The sequence below is a fragment of the Lutra lutra genome, chromosome 6, assembly GCF_902655055.1.
Source record: "Lutra lutra chromosome 6, mLutLut1.2, whole genome shotgun sequence".
NCBI lineage: Eukaryota > Metazoa > Chordata > Mammalia > Carnivora > Mustelidae > Lutra > Lutra lutra.
In genome coordinates this window covers 67,793,657-67,810,295 of record NC_062283.1, presented here as the reverse complement: position 1 = coordinate 67,810,295, position 16,639 = coordinate 67,793,657, and the positions used below count along the sequence as shown (strand labels likewise).

Here is a 16,639-nt window from a genome sequence, read left to right as displayed (position 1 = left end):
TTCACTCAGCCTCCCCAGGCTTTGATTTCCTCAGCTGTGTAATGGAAGCCCTCATGTCTCCCCCACAGCCTGGTCGTGAGGTGCCAAAGAGAAGACATTGGGGAAGCACCTAACACAGTGTCAGCACGTGAGGGCTGCCCTCCCATGGAGGCGGAATATGCCTCTGAGGAAGTGTCTGCCCCACAGATACAACAGGAATGAAGTGGAATTGAACAACTGCCATTTAATTTTTCCCCTCAGTCGTCAATATTTTCAGGTGAATAAGCTCATGGCCTCCAGCCCTTCCCCACAGGGTTCATTTTCTAGCTCTTTCCCAGACCCAGTCTTTTGTCTTGTGTTGGCTTGCCAACTTTGTCTGCCTCTTGTCCCCAGCTCCCACCACCTCTTCCGTGGCTCTGATCCCAGGGTGGACCGGGGACTGAGGAGGCGAGGCCAGGGGGGCGCTTACCTGGGGCCGAGGGTGCCCAGTGACAAGGCACTGCAGCACGAGGGTGTCCCCCTCCCGGATGGTGTAGACACGCTCACTGATGTTGTCCTCCTTCACCACACATGCCTGGCCTGCGTGGACAATTTGAGCCTGGGCGGGAGCTAGAGGTGGGGAGAGGGGACAGGTTTAGGCAAGAGGCGCCAAGGCCAGAGGGGGGGTCTAAGGCTCCCTCCTCTGAGTATGTTAGCGGGAGGCGGCAGTCCAGACTTCCCCAGGCCATTCCTCAGAGGCCTGACTTGTTGAGCTCTAGAAAGGATACTCCCAGGGCCCCAGGCCAGAGCCAGAAAAGTCAAGGACTCAGGAAGAGGCCAGTTCCTCCTCAGCTCTCTCTCCTTGCAAGAGATCTGGGCTGTCAGTGAGCTGATGAGTATGAGGGGCTCAGTATCTGTATAAAATTGGTTGTCACTCGATGAGCATCGACGTCTTAGCAGCCCCTGTCATAGAAGATGCTGGCGCTCCCCCCACCACCCCACACCTGGTGGGGGCATCCACGCCCTAGCTTCTGGAAGTATTAGCTGCTACGTGCACAGAGCTCACCTTCCCCTGGGAATTGTTCTTCACCAGAAATGCCCAGGAGATCACCCCTTTCCCAAATACACACACACAGCATCCAAGGACTGATAGCTTCCTCACCATCTGCTATCTGCTGGTGGGATGACTATGTGCCACTTATACTCCACAGTCCCCTGGGAACAGGTTGAGGCTAAAGCAACTGAACCACATTCTTGCCTGGCTGCTCCCCCTTCCAGTGTCTGCTGAGAGCACTTTCTCAGTAAACCATATGCCTGACCTGCACCCCCTCAACCATCCCAGGCTTTACTTTTAGAGAGCTTGATCAAGATATCTCCCAGTCCCACAGACTGCCCATTCCCCTTACCCAAAGGCTTGTTACTCTTCCCTCATTGCTCCCTGAGCCTGGGTCAAGCTCCTCAAGGGATGGAAGCTCTCTCTGGGGGCCTGGAAGCTCTCAAAAGAGTGGCTCCTCCCTGGCCTTTCTCACAGGGACCAGGGCCAGGGGACCACAGTTACAATACCCAAAGGGAAGATGACTGACTGGGAGAAGTACGCAGCCCCTCCCTAAGTATCTAGCCCCCAGCCCAGCAATGTTTGGGCTCTGAAAAGGAGGGCAAGGCCCCCGAGTTCATACCTGTCTGCTCACAGCTGTGGGATGAAGGAAGTGGAGGTGGGCACCAGGGGCACAAGGGGGTGAAAACAGAGTCCTTGCCCTAAAGAGGGGCACAAGGGTGAGGTAAAGCCTGTACATAAAATGTGTAACTTCCTCCAGGAAGCCTCCCCTGACTGACCGGTGCCCACCCTCCTTCTGTACCCATCACTCTCCCAGTATGACAAAAGAGCATCGACCTGCCTGTCTGCCAGATCCACGGTTCTAGCCTTTCCGTCTACCAAACCCTGAGTTCTACCTTATTATTCCTAGCACAAGGCCTTGAATATAGTGGGCACTCAATGAACACTGAATGGGTGAATTTACAAGAATATCCCATGGTGATGTTGCTAAGCATCATAAAAGAGGTACAGAAGGCCCTCGGAGGTCAGAGGAGAGAGAGAGAGAGCTCTGTTAGAGGTAGAATCCCAAAAGGCTCTAGGAGGAAGCAACTTTCTCACCAGGTCTCAGGGAAGCTTTGTGCTGGATGACAGGGCAGAGTCCTATATAATATATATATTACCTGGAGTAAACCATGAGTGATCTCCAGACCTTTATTTTCTCATCTCTAAAACAGAGAGAATGCTGCCAGCTCTGACAACTCATGAGGGTGGGTGTGACAGTAACAGACTGGATGAGACGTGCTTAGTAAACTCTGATGTGTCCTGTAGTTATCCCAAGTAGCGCCTTATCAGAGTCTCTCCAACCAACACAGATGGGACAGTCATGAACTATTACAGAGGTGGGTGCACAGAGCAGCCCAGCTGTAGGTCAAAAAGCTTGTGGGGTAGCAACTGGGGACAACACAGGCCATGTTGAACCATTAGAGGCTCTGCAAACAGTAACAGGTTCTGCAAACAGTAGCAGCTGCCAGCAGCCAAGAGTCTGAGCATCCACACCACCATCCTGCTGCCTGGCTGCCACAGAGGAAGGAATCGAGGCTAGCTGTCAGGAGACAAGCTCTGCAACCTTGGGCCAGTCAGACCTTATGGGCCTCAGTTTCCTCTCCTATGGCAGAGGAGCAGATTAGATGACCTCTGAGATCCTTCTCAACTCATACTTTCTATAAATTTTGTAATCGGTTCAGAGTCCATATATAAGATGCACCCTGGAATCCAGGGAATGGGTCTGAAACTGTCACCCTGTGAGACGAAAATGCATGAACATCACTATTCCGTGGAAGAGAGGGCCATCTGTGGCCAAGGTCCCCAGGAAATCTCATCAGGAAACAACCCCCCCGCATTCGCACGATGAGCATGCCAGTTGCTGATAAGACCAGAAGGTTGCGGGGATGTCTACAAGAGGCCTGGGGTGCCTCTCCACAAGGAAGACATTGATTTAACAGGTTCCAGTGGAAGATAAGTTGTAATCTTGGACACTGTGGCTTGCCCGTAGCCAAGCAGTGTTGTAACAACAGAAGGTTCAGTGACTGATAAGGAATACTGAAAAGGAGCTGGAGAGCTGGACTTTCTCAGGGTCTGGCCAGCACAAGGTCCGGCCCGCAGACACAAGGCCTCTGGCCAACGGCCACGTTTCCTCACTGGAGAAGGGGCATCATGGATGATAACACCACTAAGATGACCTAACTCCCTTTGATGACATTAACTCTTAAGAGGATCAAACTCTAAAATGATAGAACCATGTGGAAGAGATTTTGGCAGTACCTCCTCAAGCTAGACAAGGGTATCCCATGACACAGCAACTCCACTCCTGGGTAGTGCCCAGTGCAAATGAATGTTTACAACAATCAAACAATAGGTCCAAGAATATCCACAGCAGCTGTATTCATTAGAGCTAAAAATGAGAAACCACCCATAGGTCCATCAAGACTAGCATGGGTAAATATGTTCTGGTACAATCATACACTAGAATATTACACAAAAATAAAATTAAAAAAAAAATAAAACAAAATAAAATAACGCCTGATAGACACAACAGCACTGTTGATCTCACCTGGACAATCTGGGTGGAAGAACTCAGACACAAAGGAGTAAATAGTATATGACTTCATGTGTCTGAAATCCAAAACTGGAAAAACCGATTTTAAAGTAACAGTGGTTGCCCTTAGGTGGGGATGGGGGTTATTTGCTGGGAAGGGCACACCAGAAGTTTCTGGGGAGAAGGTGGGATCCCATCGGGTCTGATGGAGTTGTCTACATCTGACTTTGAGTGGTGGTTATACGAGCAGACATATATGTAAAAATGCATCAGGTTATTTGCTTAAGATTTGGCTGTTCCTAAGTACACTTCAATTTTTAAAAATTGCCAGTTGAGGTTATCTAGTTTCCTTGGTTGACACAAACCATTACAACTACCCACTCCCTTTACTCTGATTCCTATTTGATGAGCTGCTTCCCATAGTTGACTTGTTCGAGGTGTAGATTTTCCCTCTGGAGCAAGGGGTGCCCGGGACCCCTTGGCCTTGGCATTTCAATTTGCCCGTGGCCTCTTGTTAACGAGCCTCTTGTTAACAGTCTCCCCCATTCTGCTTACCCCTGGAATGGCTAGAACTGTGTTTTGGACCCTGAACCAAGAGAGTCCCCACCAAGTCCCAGGCCCCCAAAGGCTCTGCCCCACTTAACCTCAGCCTCCTGCTCCACACGCCCTAGGAAGGCAATGCTAGTGGCAGCAGCTTCTACTCCAAAGGCAACCAGGACAGGACCGGTGTCAAGAGGCACCATGACATCATAATCCCTTCATTCAGTCTGTCAAACAACAAATGCTTCAAGCGGGCAGCTGCTGCATGGGTGTGGGAGAGACTATCAGGAAAAGCAAACAATGACGGAGCAGTGTTGGGGAGATGGATAGCAAACAAGGGAACAGAAATGAACAGGATGGCTTCAGAGTTCTGTAAGTGCTAGGACTACTCTCAAGCAGGGGATGCGTCAAGGAACAGCAAGCAGAGGAGAGATATCCTTTAGAGAAATGGGAAAAGAAGACAATCTGGGACTAATGCCTGCCTCTGCTACCCGCCCCCACTGGTTGACGTTAGGTAAGTTACTTAACCTCTCTGAGCCTAAGCCTCTCCCTTCGTAAAATGGGAATACCTTCTCCCGGGGCTGGCGTGAGGGTTTAAGACAACGTCTGTAGGGGCGCCTGGGTGGCTCAGTGGGTTAAGCCACTGCCTTCGGCTCAGGTCATGATCTCGGGGTCCTGGGATCAAGTCCCACATCGGGCTCTCTGCTCGGCAGGGAGCCTGCTTCCCTCTCTCTCTCTGCCTGCCTCTCTGTCTGCTTGTGATCTCTGTATGTCAGATAAATAAAATCTTTAAAAAAAAAAAAAAAAGACAACGTCTGTAAAACATCTGGCCAAACAGTATGTGCTCTCTCAATAAATGAAGGACCCTGAGATGAAGTAGGAGCAAGAGATTGGGGCAGGAGAGCGCCCTCTGGAGGCAGGAGGGCAAACCCTCAAAATCCCAGAGTAGAGACGCTCAAAGCAGTCATGAAGCCAGTGGGGATGTGTTAAATTCATGGGGATATGTTAAAATTCATGTTGAGGGTGGTGCAAGGCCTCGGAGGAGCTGGGAACAGGGCGGAGGGATGAAACCCCTTCTGAGCACCCCTCTCAGCTTCCCAGCACACTCAGCTCTTAGCAAGTTACTTCGTGACTTTAGCAAGTTACTTAAGCCTTCATTTTCTCACTTGTAAAACGGACTTGTTATGAGGGATACATAAGTAAACTCACATCAAGGGCCGAAAACAGGGCTTGGTACAGTAAGCCATCTAAACATAGTACCTAGCATCATTATTCTAGAAATGATCCCACAATCCTCTCAAGAATCCACCTCCTGGGGCGGCGGGGGGGGCACTGCAAGCCCTTTCCATGAAAGGACCAGCCTTAATGTTACAGATAGTGACGAGTGATACCTTCCTGGGGTCTGCTGTACATATTTCCAAGCTCTCCTGCCTCGTTCTGAGAGGGAGAAATAGTAAGTTTTATTTAGCCTCTTTTGTCAGAGAAGACAGCAGAGGTCCAGAAAAGGAAATGCCCTCTCCTCATCACTCACGGACACAGGACAGGAGCAGAGTGGGGACTTGAACCCAGGTCTTTCACCTGCTAGCTTGGAACTCCGTTCACTGTCCCAGTTCTCCACAGACCCCCCTACCCCTCCTGTGTCACTGGGGAGCCTGCTGCCATGCCGACTCCAAGGCTGTCAGAGTTTGTATTTGTAACAAGCTCCTTGGGAATTTTGTAGGCTGGAATTTGATCATCTCTGTTTGACACCACATTGGTGGATAGAAGATAGGACAGGAGTTTAGAACCACGTATGTTTCCCTGCCTCTGGTCTATGAGACTTTTCCGATTTCACTCTCCTGAGATCTCTCAATGAAGCCCCATGGAAAAGGAAAATGGGATCTCCCAACCTGCATGCCATAAAGACCATCAATGAATAGTCCTCTGCCAAACCAGGATGCTGATGCTGCACCTTCTCTCTCCTTCCCAGAGTGCCTCTGCACCCAAGTGTAGATTTTTAAATCTAAACTTTTAAATTTAAATTTAAACTTTTCTCTGAAAAGTCCCTTAGTAAACATACCTATGTAACTTAGTTTAAGCCAGTGCTTTCCAAATGTATTTGATCCTTCTTCACAGAGGATCTCCTAGCATCTTGAGAGAGAGAAGTGCTGTGGAAAACAAGTGGAGAAATGCTGATCCCAAGCTCAATATAAAACGAATGTCTGTCAAGTCAAGTCAAGTACGATGGCCCTCCCCCCCAGCCCTGCGGCTGAGCACGACCAAACAGCATGAGAGATGTCACGCACAGGGCAGCATAATGAGGAGGACAGCTGAGGCAGAAATAGTGGGTCCCTAGTAGAAGGCTTCTGGCCTATTGGCTCACTCCTTTTTCCTCCAGAAAGCATACACCCCAAATTATAGGTGGGGGTCAGGACAGCGAGCACCTAGCAGCCCAGTGAGGAAGCCTCAAACTCTCAAGGATTCATGTTAAGACAAGTTCACCTTGCCCACTGGGCTTCGGAAGAGAATTCTCACTGGAACCTGGGGGGGAGTTTTCCTCAGAGACCCCCATCCCTCATGAGAGAATCTCCTCCCTGGCACTAGTCAAGGTGTGGGAGGTGCTGTTAACCATGCAAAGAGCTGCCAGTAAGATGTAGAGCCAAAGAAAGCAGGCAGGCAGCGAAATGAATGGAAACCCTTCATTTAAAGCTCCAGTGGCTTTCCTTCAGGTCTCCTCCCCACGCAGCACTTCAAAAGGTTAATCATCAGGCGCCTGGGTGGCTCAGTGGGTTAAGCCGCTGCCTTCGGCTCAGGTCATGATCTCAGGGTCCTGGGATCGAGTCCCGCATCGGGCTCTCTGCTCAGCAGGGAGCCTGCTTCCCTTCCTCTCTCTCTGCCTGCCTCTCTGCCTACTTGTGATCTCTGTCAAATAAATAAATAAAATCTTAAAAAAAAAAAAAGGTTAATCATCATCAGATGGAGGCTGTGGTCCTGCTTCCTGCTCCTGACTCTTTCTGGAAAGGTGTGTGGCTGTAGGTCCCGGAAACTTTCAGAGGAGGCGGGGGTGGGGGAAGAGAGGAGAAGGGAGCTGCAGACTTTCCCACCTGGCATCGGTTCACGAATAGCCCGTTACTCTGTGCACAGAGTAATGTGCAGCCTTGTGTCGAGTGTTTCATGTCTATTATCTCATGCATTGCTCATAACAAGCCTTTTGCTCCCATTTGTCAGATCAGGAAGCTGAGGCTCAGCAAGGTTAAGTACGTTGTCCAAGGACACCCTGCTGATTTAGTCTGACTCTCTGACTTTTATGCTAAGCCCTGTGCGTTTCCAGCTCCCGAGGGCCTGGCACAGTGCTGGGGGCTCAGGATGCAGGACGTAGTCTCCAAGCCGCTAGTTGGGCCAGTCCCAGGCAGCATCCTTAGAAGCCATCTTTCCGTGCTCCTCCCAGCTCCTGGTTCGTACATGTTTATCGATCCTTTTATGCACGTAATGCAAATTGACACTTAATAATTTAGCAGAGTTAACAGTGCTGAAATATTAACAGGCTTTTCTCTTTTAATTAGCTGCTCAGAGAATGGCGGCCAGGGTCTGGGAGGAAGCTTGTGGGGCAGGCCTCTGGCCAGCTCCGCCTGGGCACCTTTCTTCTGGGGATGATGTTAGGGCATACCTCTCCAACAAACCACAGGCCGTCAAACATGGACCTCTTGGGAAAATTAACCCTTCTGTGCTCTCCGCAGCAGGGCTTTGCTCTGCCTCCCCCTTGGCCCTGGCTGTCTGTGGCGTTGGCTAACACCTGTCCTCTGTTCACCACCCAGGATGGACCATGGGACTTCTCCAAACCTAGGGGAGGCTCCAATTCGATACTGGGAAAAACCAGTCTGAAACAATCTCCCTCAAACCACGCCATCTCCTCTGACCTCACCTTAATGCTGGTCATCTTGAGGGACACCTGGCCTGGCTTAGTCAGTTGAAGCATCCAACTTTTGGTTTTGGCTCAGGTCATGATCTCAGGGTCACAGGATGGAGCCCTGCACTGGGGCTCTGCTCAGTGGGGAATCTGTTTGGGATTCTCTATCTCTCTCCCCCGCCCCTTGTGCTCTCGCTCTCTCTCATTCTCTCTCAAATAAATATATCTTTAAAAAAAAAATGCCAGTCATCTTGAAGGGAAGCCCCATCACACTCTACCCTACACACCTCTGGACATTCTCTTAGGTCATTAGAACTCAGTGCACACTGATTCCCTCTCCATCTTCCCTCTCGCTCCTGGCCTTCCAGCCTTTCAAAGGACACACACAATTGCCTGTTTATTTGCCACTGAATCTTTGATTTGTTCTGCAGTATTTCCTAAGCACCTATTGTGTGACCTGTCCTGCCCTCAGCACTGGGACGCAAGACAAAATAACGCAGAGCCACCCTCAGTGAAGAACCTCTGTCCTCACTTTGCTGCAGATCCCACTAGTGTTTGCTCTCTATGCCGGAGTCCTTTTCTTGCTCATCACAACCAAACCTGTATTCAGCCAACCTCCTCTTTGGCCACAGAAATCTCCCCAACCCCAGCACGGATATTTCTGACCTCCAAGTACAAGGTACTATCCCTGAATATGAGAGCAGCCAGAGCAGAAGGGTTGAGTGCTTGGGCTGCTACCCTATCACCATGACTGAACATAAAAATAGGCAGGGCCTGCTACTGTCTGCAGAGTCTGCTCCTATTTGCAGGAGCAGATACTGTTTTCAGAGCCGAGTACTGTTTGCAGAGCCTAGTACAGTTTGCAGAGCCCAACATTTTGGGCAGACCCTCTTGACAAGCTTTCTTTGCCAGCAGTGGTGGCCGGTCCATTGCCCAGGCCCAGGGAATGCCCAGCACCCTTGCACCCACATCTGACCTCATCAGAAGGCACACAGTGTTTGAGAGTGCCAGGTGATACTCAGACTCTTTGTCTATGGATTAGTAGAAGTCTAATGGGCACCCCACTAATGGAACTCTGGATGTTGGGACAGACCACCAGGAAAGTCCCCTACATGGGGACTCTGAGGTACCCTGGGAGAAGCTATAAGGGGCTTTCTCCCTCGGTCACAGAAGACCAGGATCAAAACTCTCAACGGTGAGGACAGCTCTAACCAGTGCAGGCGGGACACTCAGGGAAGACGGAGGAGAGGCACACGCCCTAAATCTGGCACTGCTTGACCCGAAGCTGTATGTGTAAGCCTGATGGGCAGCGCAGATGGTGTGGGACGAGGCGCAGGGGATAGGACTCTACTGCTCATTTCCCTACTGTTGGGCTAGTCACTCAGCCTCCTGAAGCCTCAGTTTCCTCAATCGGCAAATGGAGAAAAAAGACATCTCGGGCAGTAGTGGAAATAACTTCTGGGTTATGAGAATTAAATGAGATAGCTCACATCAGGTACATAACACAAGGACTGGTATCTCAGTAGGTACTTCATAAATTCGAGTCCCTTTTCCATTTGATAATATAGCCCGGGACCCTGTGGGAACCTGTTCAAAGAGCCTGCAAGAAGAAAAGGTAACACTGGATGCGGAGGTCTACTTTTGGGGGGAACGCCATGAGCTGTAATCTTGAGAGACCAGAACAGAAGAATAATCGCAGGAAGGAAAGGTCTTCCCAAGGGAACATACAGGATGATGGTAGGAGAGAGAGGCTATCACCATCATGGCAGAGAATGGCTTCTAGAAGGCAGGACCTGAGTCTGCCTGGCTAAGGGATATGAGGCATATGAGGCCCACGGATATGGGGTTGCTCATGTAGATTTTCCTGCTTGGGTCCCATCTACCCAGCCCCGCCAAGCTCTGCCGGTCCTGGGGACCCCATCATTGCCATTCCCTTGGCCCTGCACCCTGGCAGCAGCCCCAGACACTGATATGATCAAACCCGCCCACACTAAAGTGTAACTATGGACCCAAAGCCATGGGAGGCACAGGTCTGGTGTAGACACAGCCTGGGCATGGGGTTCTCATCCAGAAAGTTGCAGCAATTGCTCTATGGCCTGGGGCAAGTCTTTTAACTCTCTGGTCTGGAGCCTCAGTTTCCTGACTATAAAATGGGCATAAATGCGCTCCCTGTTGTGAGAGTTAAACACAGTATGAACAGAATCCACCAAGCACAAGTGCCCACTGCCTAGGAAATAGTCATGAAGTATGGTTCAAAGGGAGCAGAATAAACCAGCTAGGTCTAGGCCCCCCACCCAGAACGTAGAGCTTGGGCCAGTCCTAGGCCAGGGAATGGAAAGCATCATGGCTTTGCTGAAGCAAAGAGCCCCCAAAGCCCCACCTGACCCCCAAACCCAGTGGCTTCCTCCAAGCCCCATACAGAAGAGACCCAACCTGGAAGCAAAGGCCACTGGTGGGGGCCTGGCCCCAGCTGGCTGTGGGCGCTGAGGAGAGACGACAGGACTAAGGACACTGAACTGGGATTCAGGTGGGGCTTTGGGGGCTCTTTGTGGGTCCCTCTGTGGGGACCCTGGGCCCAGAGACAGAATGGGACAGTGGCAGGTGGGCAGGAATCCTTTCTAACCAAACCTGTAAGAACTGGTTGGAGGCCTCACTCCAGCACTTAACGTGACCAAACTCCCATTCTGCCCTATAAAAGAGAGGCCAACGATATGACGCTCATAGTGCCTCACTGAGAGGACATATCAGAAAGCTCCACATAATACTGTAAAGTTCTGCCCAGATCAGATGCTTATTAGGTGCCGAGAGACCCAAACGTGGTTTCAGGAGGCAAACTAGAATTTAAGAAACAAGCCATAACACACCTATTAAACCCAGGGAAATAAATTCAGAGGATAAAATCCACTGTGGCTGGGCTGTGTGCAAAGCCAGCTCCAACTTTTTGTAACACGACCCAGCAGGGCGAAATGAGACCATAAAACTGTTCCTATCCTATGACCTATTAGGCAATCTCACTCTGGGGAATAGGCCCCAAGGAAATAATTTAAAAGGAAAAAGGAATCCACATAAGGATATTCACAGCCGAGCTATTTAGAAGCCGGAGAAACTGGCGTCTGCCCAGACTGTCCGCATCAGAGAAATGGTGACCAAACCCCAGCGGGTCGACGCAGGGGGTACCCTGCAGCCATTAAAGTGACAGGGCTGAGGGCTCAGTCAATACCTCGAGACGTGTGCAGGAGATAAAGTCGGCCGACAGCGCAGAACTGACGACTGTTTACCGCTATGTAAAAATGTATTGACAGGTATGAGCAGCGAATTTAGAATGAACAGTTAATGTTTGATGCTCATTGGTTCCTTTTTTTTTTTTTTTCTTATGAAGTTGTTTAAGTGGGTAATAATAACAACCCTGAAAGCAAAATCAATCCTGTGGCTTGAGAGCAGGTGGGGCGTTAGACACCCCCGGACTGAAGAGCGGGGAGGGGAGGACAGAGTTTCTAGAGAGCCCCCAAGGGCCCCACCCCCAAGGCATGTGTGGGTTTTGGGGCCTCATCCCACCCAGCTGTGGGGTCGAATTAGAGGTACCACAACCTGACTGCATGAAACGTCTCGAAGCTACCTTCCCACAGTTCCCCCAGACCGGCTTTCACCCCCACTCAGCTCAGGAGGCAGCAGGAGGATTAGCTCTGAGGTTTAAAAAAATCAGGGAGCTGAGGTGTAAGGGCCTGATTCGCTCTCCGCTGCTCTCCACATCCAGTGACCTCAGGAGGACAGCAGTCACCACACCACCCACCCCTGCAGCACCCCACGGTCCAAGAGCCATTCCTCACCCCCACCTTCATTAGTGAAGACACACTATCCCCTGCCATCAGCCGGAAACAGCCCTCCCTGGCTTCTCTCCTTCTCCCACACCCCATACCCAAGCCACCAGCAAGCCCTCTCAGCTGCCTTCAAAACTAATCCCCAATCCGACCCCTGTGATACAACCCCACTTTTAGCCATCACCATCTTCTGCCTGGATTTCTACAGCAGCCTCCTGAGAGGACCACCCTGCTTCCTCCCTTGCCCAGTACAGTCTTTTCTCCACCAGAAACCAGATAAATCCCTTTACAACACTTAATCAGGCCCTGTCCTTCCTCTGCTCAAAACCCTACGGTGTCTCCCATCTCAAGTAGAACCAAAGCCAACACTTTTTTAATAGGCTGTCACACCCCCTGTCATTTGCTCCCATCCCCACCTTATGTTCTGTTCTACTGTCCCCAGCACTGTGGTCACACTGTTCTCTCTGTTGTTCTTCAAGCAGACCAAGCCCACTCCTACCTCAGGGCCTTTGCACTTGCAGCCCCTGCTGCCGCATTATTCTGCCCCAGATTTCCAGCACTCACTCCCTCACTTCCTTCAGCTGTGTTTTGAGGGAGGCCTTCCTGGACCACCCTATTTTAGACAGCACGCCTGCCCCACTTCCACCACTTTCAATCCCTTTCCCTGCTTTGTGGGTTCTTCATAACACTCATCAACACCCTGCATATTAAACAGTCACTTATTCATTCTTTTTCTGTGTCTCTTTCAAAAGGCAAATACCTCCGGGAGGGTAAGCATGTTAAATCCCTGAAAAAGATGGTCAGTCTTTTCTTTCCAGGAGTCAGTGCAGGAAGCATCAAGTCGGGGAACATCTTTTCTTTAGCACTGGGTACGTTTATAAATCAAGAAATGCAATACCTGCCCTCCTGTTAAGTATCCTCATTATTTTTTTTTTCTCTATCACTAAAGGGTTTCACTCCTTTTTTGGCTAAAACTTTAGAAATCACATAAGCAGCATGCACTGTAGGACCTGATTATAAGCTGAGCCTCCCCCGAAAAACTTGTAAATGATTTGGAACCCAGTAGGTCAGGGAGAAAGGTGAAGGACTTGGGGAGGGAGGAAGCCAATAGGACCAGAGTTCAATCACAGTCAGAGACAGAAAAGTCATTGCCCTTAGGAAGCTCCTGGGGGCTGAAGAGGTGTGGGTGGGGGGCTGCCTCTTAGGACGAAAATGAGGTCTTGGAGAGGCAGTGGTGCAGCAAAGGCCTGGGTGCAAAACACACCTGTCTCCCAACCAGCAAAGTGGCTCACAGGGAATGTTCTGGCTATAAATTTCCCCAAGAGGAAGATGGCAGGAGGTCTGGAATTCTGCCATCCTTTCTCCTGGGCCAGGGTCTTGGTCTTGCTCCCTCTTTCCCCTAATAATGTGTCACATGCCGGTACCTAGAGCCCCACATGCTGCTTCCTTGGTGGCGGCAGCCTCTGTGACTCACTAGCTCCCCCAGCCAGGCCCAGGTATCACTCACTTAGCTGGGCCGCCTCTGAACACTGACTCCGTGTGCCAGGCCCCGTGCTAAGAATGGCTTTCCATGCACCCCCACTGCCTCTTCACCACAGCCCCCTCAGGAAGACGCTGAGACCTCCATCTTGTGCCCGGGGGAAGCTAGTGCATGAGGCACAGAGCCTAACCTGCCTGAGATCACACAGCCAGAGAGTGGCTGAGGCAGAACCTGAACCCAGATCTGTGTCAGAAGCCTCTGCTCCTTCACGCCATATTCTCCCACCTGGGAGAGATGATTATTCATCCACTTTGATATATTTAGTTGCTGGTTTCTGAAATTAGACCTTGGTGGTGTCATGGAGCCCAGCAAATCATGTGCAACAGCTGACCTCAGAGCTGCTAGTCACTGACACCTGGGTGTGAAGAGCGTCTCTGGTTACTCCCCTCCCTGCGGGCACCAGTGCAAAAAAGAAGGAAACAGGGGAGGGGGGTGGGTAGCTGTAGGACCATCGGCTGACCCTTCCCAGAATCCTCCTCTCCCGTTGCCATGGCGTCACCTCTTCAGAGGCCTGCACCCTGGAGGTGAGGGTGAGGTGGGGCCAAAGGGAGCTACCTGGGAAAAAGGGAGCTAGCCTGATCACGGGGTCCCTCTGGAAAGATGCAGAGGCGTCAGTCCTGAGACCCTCTGTCACCAGGGCCACCCTCAGGTGGAAGGGAGAAGTGATTCTCAGGAGGAAGTGAGAAAGATAGAGCAGAGGGGCATGAGGGAGGTGGCAGAAGGATCTGGAAGTGTGGGGAAACCGAGGCACCCAAGCAAGCCTGGACCCTGCAAGGATGGGTACTTTATAGCACTAGCCCAGTGCCCAGCAAATAGTAAGTCCTTAATGAAGGTCAGTCAGAGCTGTCATTATTGTAAGTGCTCAGAGAGTTCGGAGCACGGTGGATCGGAGAACAGTGAGCCCCCCGTTTGCTCAGACCAGGAACGGAGCCTGAACATGGTACCAGGAAGATGCACTTGGGGCTCCTGGGATGGGGGGCTCGCCAACCCAGCACAGCAGCTTTTCCAAAGTGTCAGCTCCCCTCTGAGCCTGAGCAGCTCTGCTTCTGCAAGGCCGGCTGGGGAGGGCTTCAGGGGAAGAATAGACCCTCCTGCCACTCAGCCCAGCTGGGGCCACTGTCCATGGGCCCAGCCCAGCCCAGCCCCCATCCTGGCACGGGCGCAGTGGGTGAGCGCACGCCTGGCACAGGCCCCAGTGCCCGGGAGAGAGGCTCCGAGCAGGCGGCTTTGTATTTTGTGAAAACCCAATCCACAACTGAGCTCTCCAGCCAAGCCGGGCCTGCTGGGAAGGCTGGCGGGCCTCTCTTCCCGTCCCCCTGCTGGGGCCCACCCTCCCCTCCTCAGCCCCCACCCCAGGAACCATGGGGAGCGCCAGCTGCCACCCCGGCTGGCATGGGGGGCCGAGGGAGACGGGCCTGGGCCCAGCTCTGGTGAGCCAGGGTTCATCCCCCCCACCCTGACCCCCTTCCTGCCTAGAATAAATTGGAATACAAATCAGAGGGAAACGCTTTCCTCTGTTTGAACAAATTGCTATGGATTCCTCCCTGTCTCAGGTCAGGGCTCGCAATGGGGGATATTTTCACTCGCCGACTGCTAATAGACTCAGGAGAAGCTGCTGGATCGATGGAGGCCGGGGAAAATTAGCCAGGAGCTCCAGGCCAGCCTCAGCCTGCCCCTGGCCCCCCACTTTAGGTCTCCTAGAAGTGGGGGTTGGGGGGCACAGCCATAACGCAGGCTGGACATAAGCACTGGGCTGACAGCCCAGGGTGCCGGATACCCATTTCTGTCCCCCGCCTGGGAACCAAGGGCTGCCCGGAGCGGCAGGGGGATAAAGGTGGACCCAGAGAAGGTCCCACAAAGAGGTCTGCAGTCTCCCCACAGGTAACACACTTGGCCCCCTGTGCAGAGGGGGGCAGGTTCTTGGATACAGAACCATGCATTCACACACCTTCAGCATGGGTACACCCTCGTATATTTATGGGCATGCAAAAAAATACAAATGGAGTACACATGCACAGGATAGAGAGAATGGGGGTGTGTGTTCCAGCTCCTATCGAGGTACCCAGTGGGAGCAGCTTATCACGTTGTCAATGGTCCTACACACACACACACACACACACAGTCTGATCACCAGAACTCCCACCCCATCACCTCCTTTTGCCTCTCAGTCTGGCTCTCTAGAGCCACTCCTGACACCTGCCCCAGCTCCCCCAGAAGGAGGGGGAGGAGACTGGGAGGGAGGCAGCCCACCCAGGCCCTGGACAGCCTCACAGGCCCTGCTCCTTCAGCCCCTGAGAAAGTAAGGAAGTGAGTCAGACAGGAGTGTGGAGGCTTTGGGCACACTCAGGACAGAACCCTCCTGGCACTGCCTGAAGCCACTGTGACATCGGGCAGTGCCAGGGGGCCATGCCCGTCTGGGGGAACTAGGGGAGGCAAGAGGGGAGGGGAGAGCCCACTGCAGCCTCTGAATGCCCCAGAAGGAGGTGGGATGGCTTGATCACGAGAAAGCCACTCATGTCTCGGGCTGGCTGCCCTAGCCCACATGAAGCCACACACATACACACACACGTGCAAACACTCCCCTCAGTAAATCAGAGCCCGGATCTCGCTTGGGAGAGACGTAGGAAAGAAGGATGCATTCACTGGCAAACAAGAGTAATGCTAGTAGCTTGGTGTGTCTCTGCCTCTGGCCACTGGTTTCTGCCTCTGAAAACTGACCAGTTAGGGACAGCTGACCTCTTAGCTCATTATCTCTGACCTTCCATGATTCTAAGCAGGGCTCCCTATTTGCCATGTGGCCTGAGGACTTCTCTTGCCCCTTCTCGGCCTCAGGATTCTCTCCCAACAAATGATTAGATCTGCCCTAAGACGCCTGCTGGCTCTGACTCTGAGTCGGTAATTCTATATCATCTCTGTCTCACTCTCTGCTGTATCTTCAGCACCTAGAACAGTGTCTGGCACATAGGAGGCACTCAATAAATATTTAATGGATTAATTCATCTCAGGTGGGTAACGAACCGACAGAAAAATTCACAACAGACTAAGGTGCTTTGATGTGGATCCATATGGCCCAGGGACATTCAAGGGTGCAGGCTAGCCCGGTCATTGCCCAGGGGAGGAGGTTTGGTTCCTGGAGAAGGAAGTGAACAGAATGCCATCAACCCTATTACAACCACGTGGCATTCTGCCTGCAGAGAGCCAGTCTTGGAAGTTGTCCCCACCTCTTTCTTAGCTTTGAATTCAGCAGATGGGGAGCTAAAGATCAGGT

The 16,639-nt window shown here is 51.8% G+C and overlaps 1 protein-coding gene across 4 annotated transcripts in view; it reads right to left on the bottom strand.

The window, feature by feature from the left end:
• MDGA1 (MAM domain containing glycosylphosphatidylinositol anchor 1) overlaps positions 1-16,639 on the bottom strand; it is a 59,528-nt gene that overhangs the window by 28,477 nt on the left and 14,412 nt on the right. For 2 of the 4 annotated variants that reach the window (XM_047734421.1, XM_047734424.1), the window contains exon 2: positions 449-588. In XM_047734421.1, coding sequence (XP_047590377.1) covers positions 449-588 — 140 coding nt within the window. Of the gene's footprint in view, positions 1-448; positions 589-3,602; positions 3,694-16,405; positions 16,452-16,639 lie in introns of those variants that run through there. The other 2 variants (XM_047734423.1, XM_047734422.1) reach the window with 2 other exon arrangements.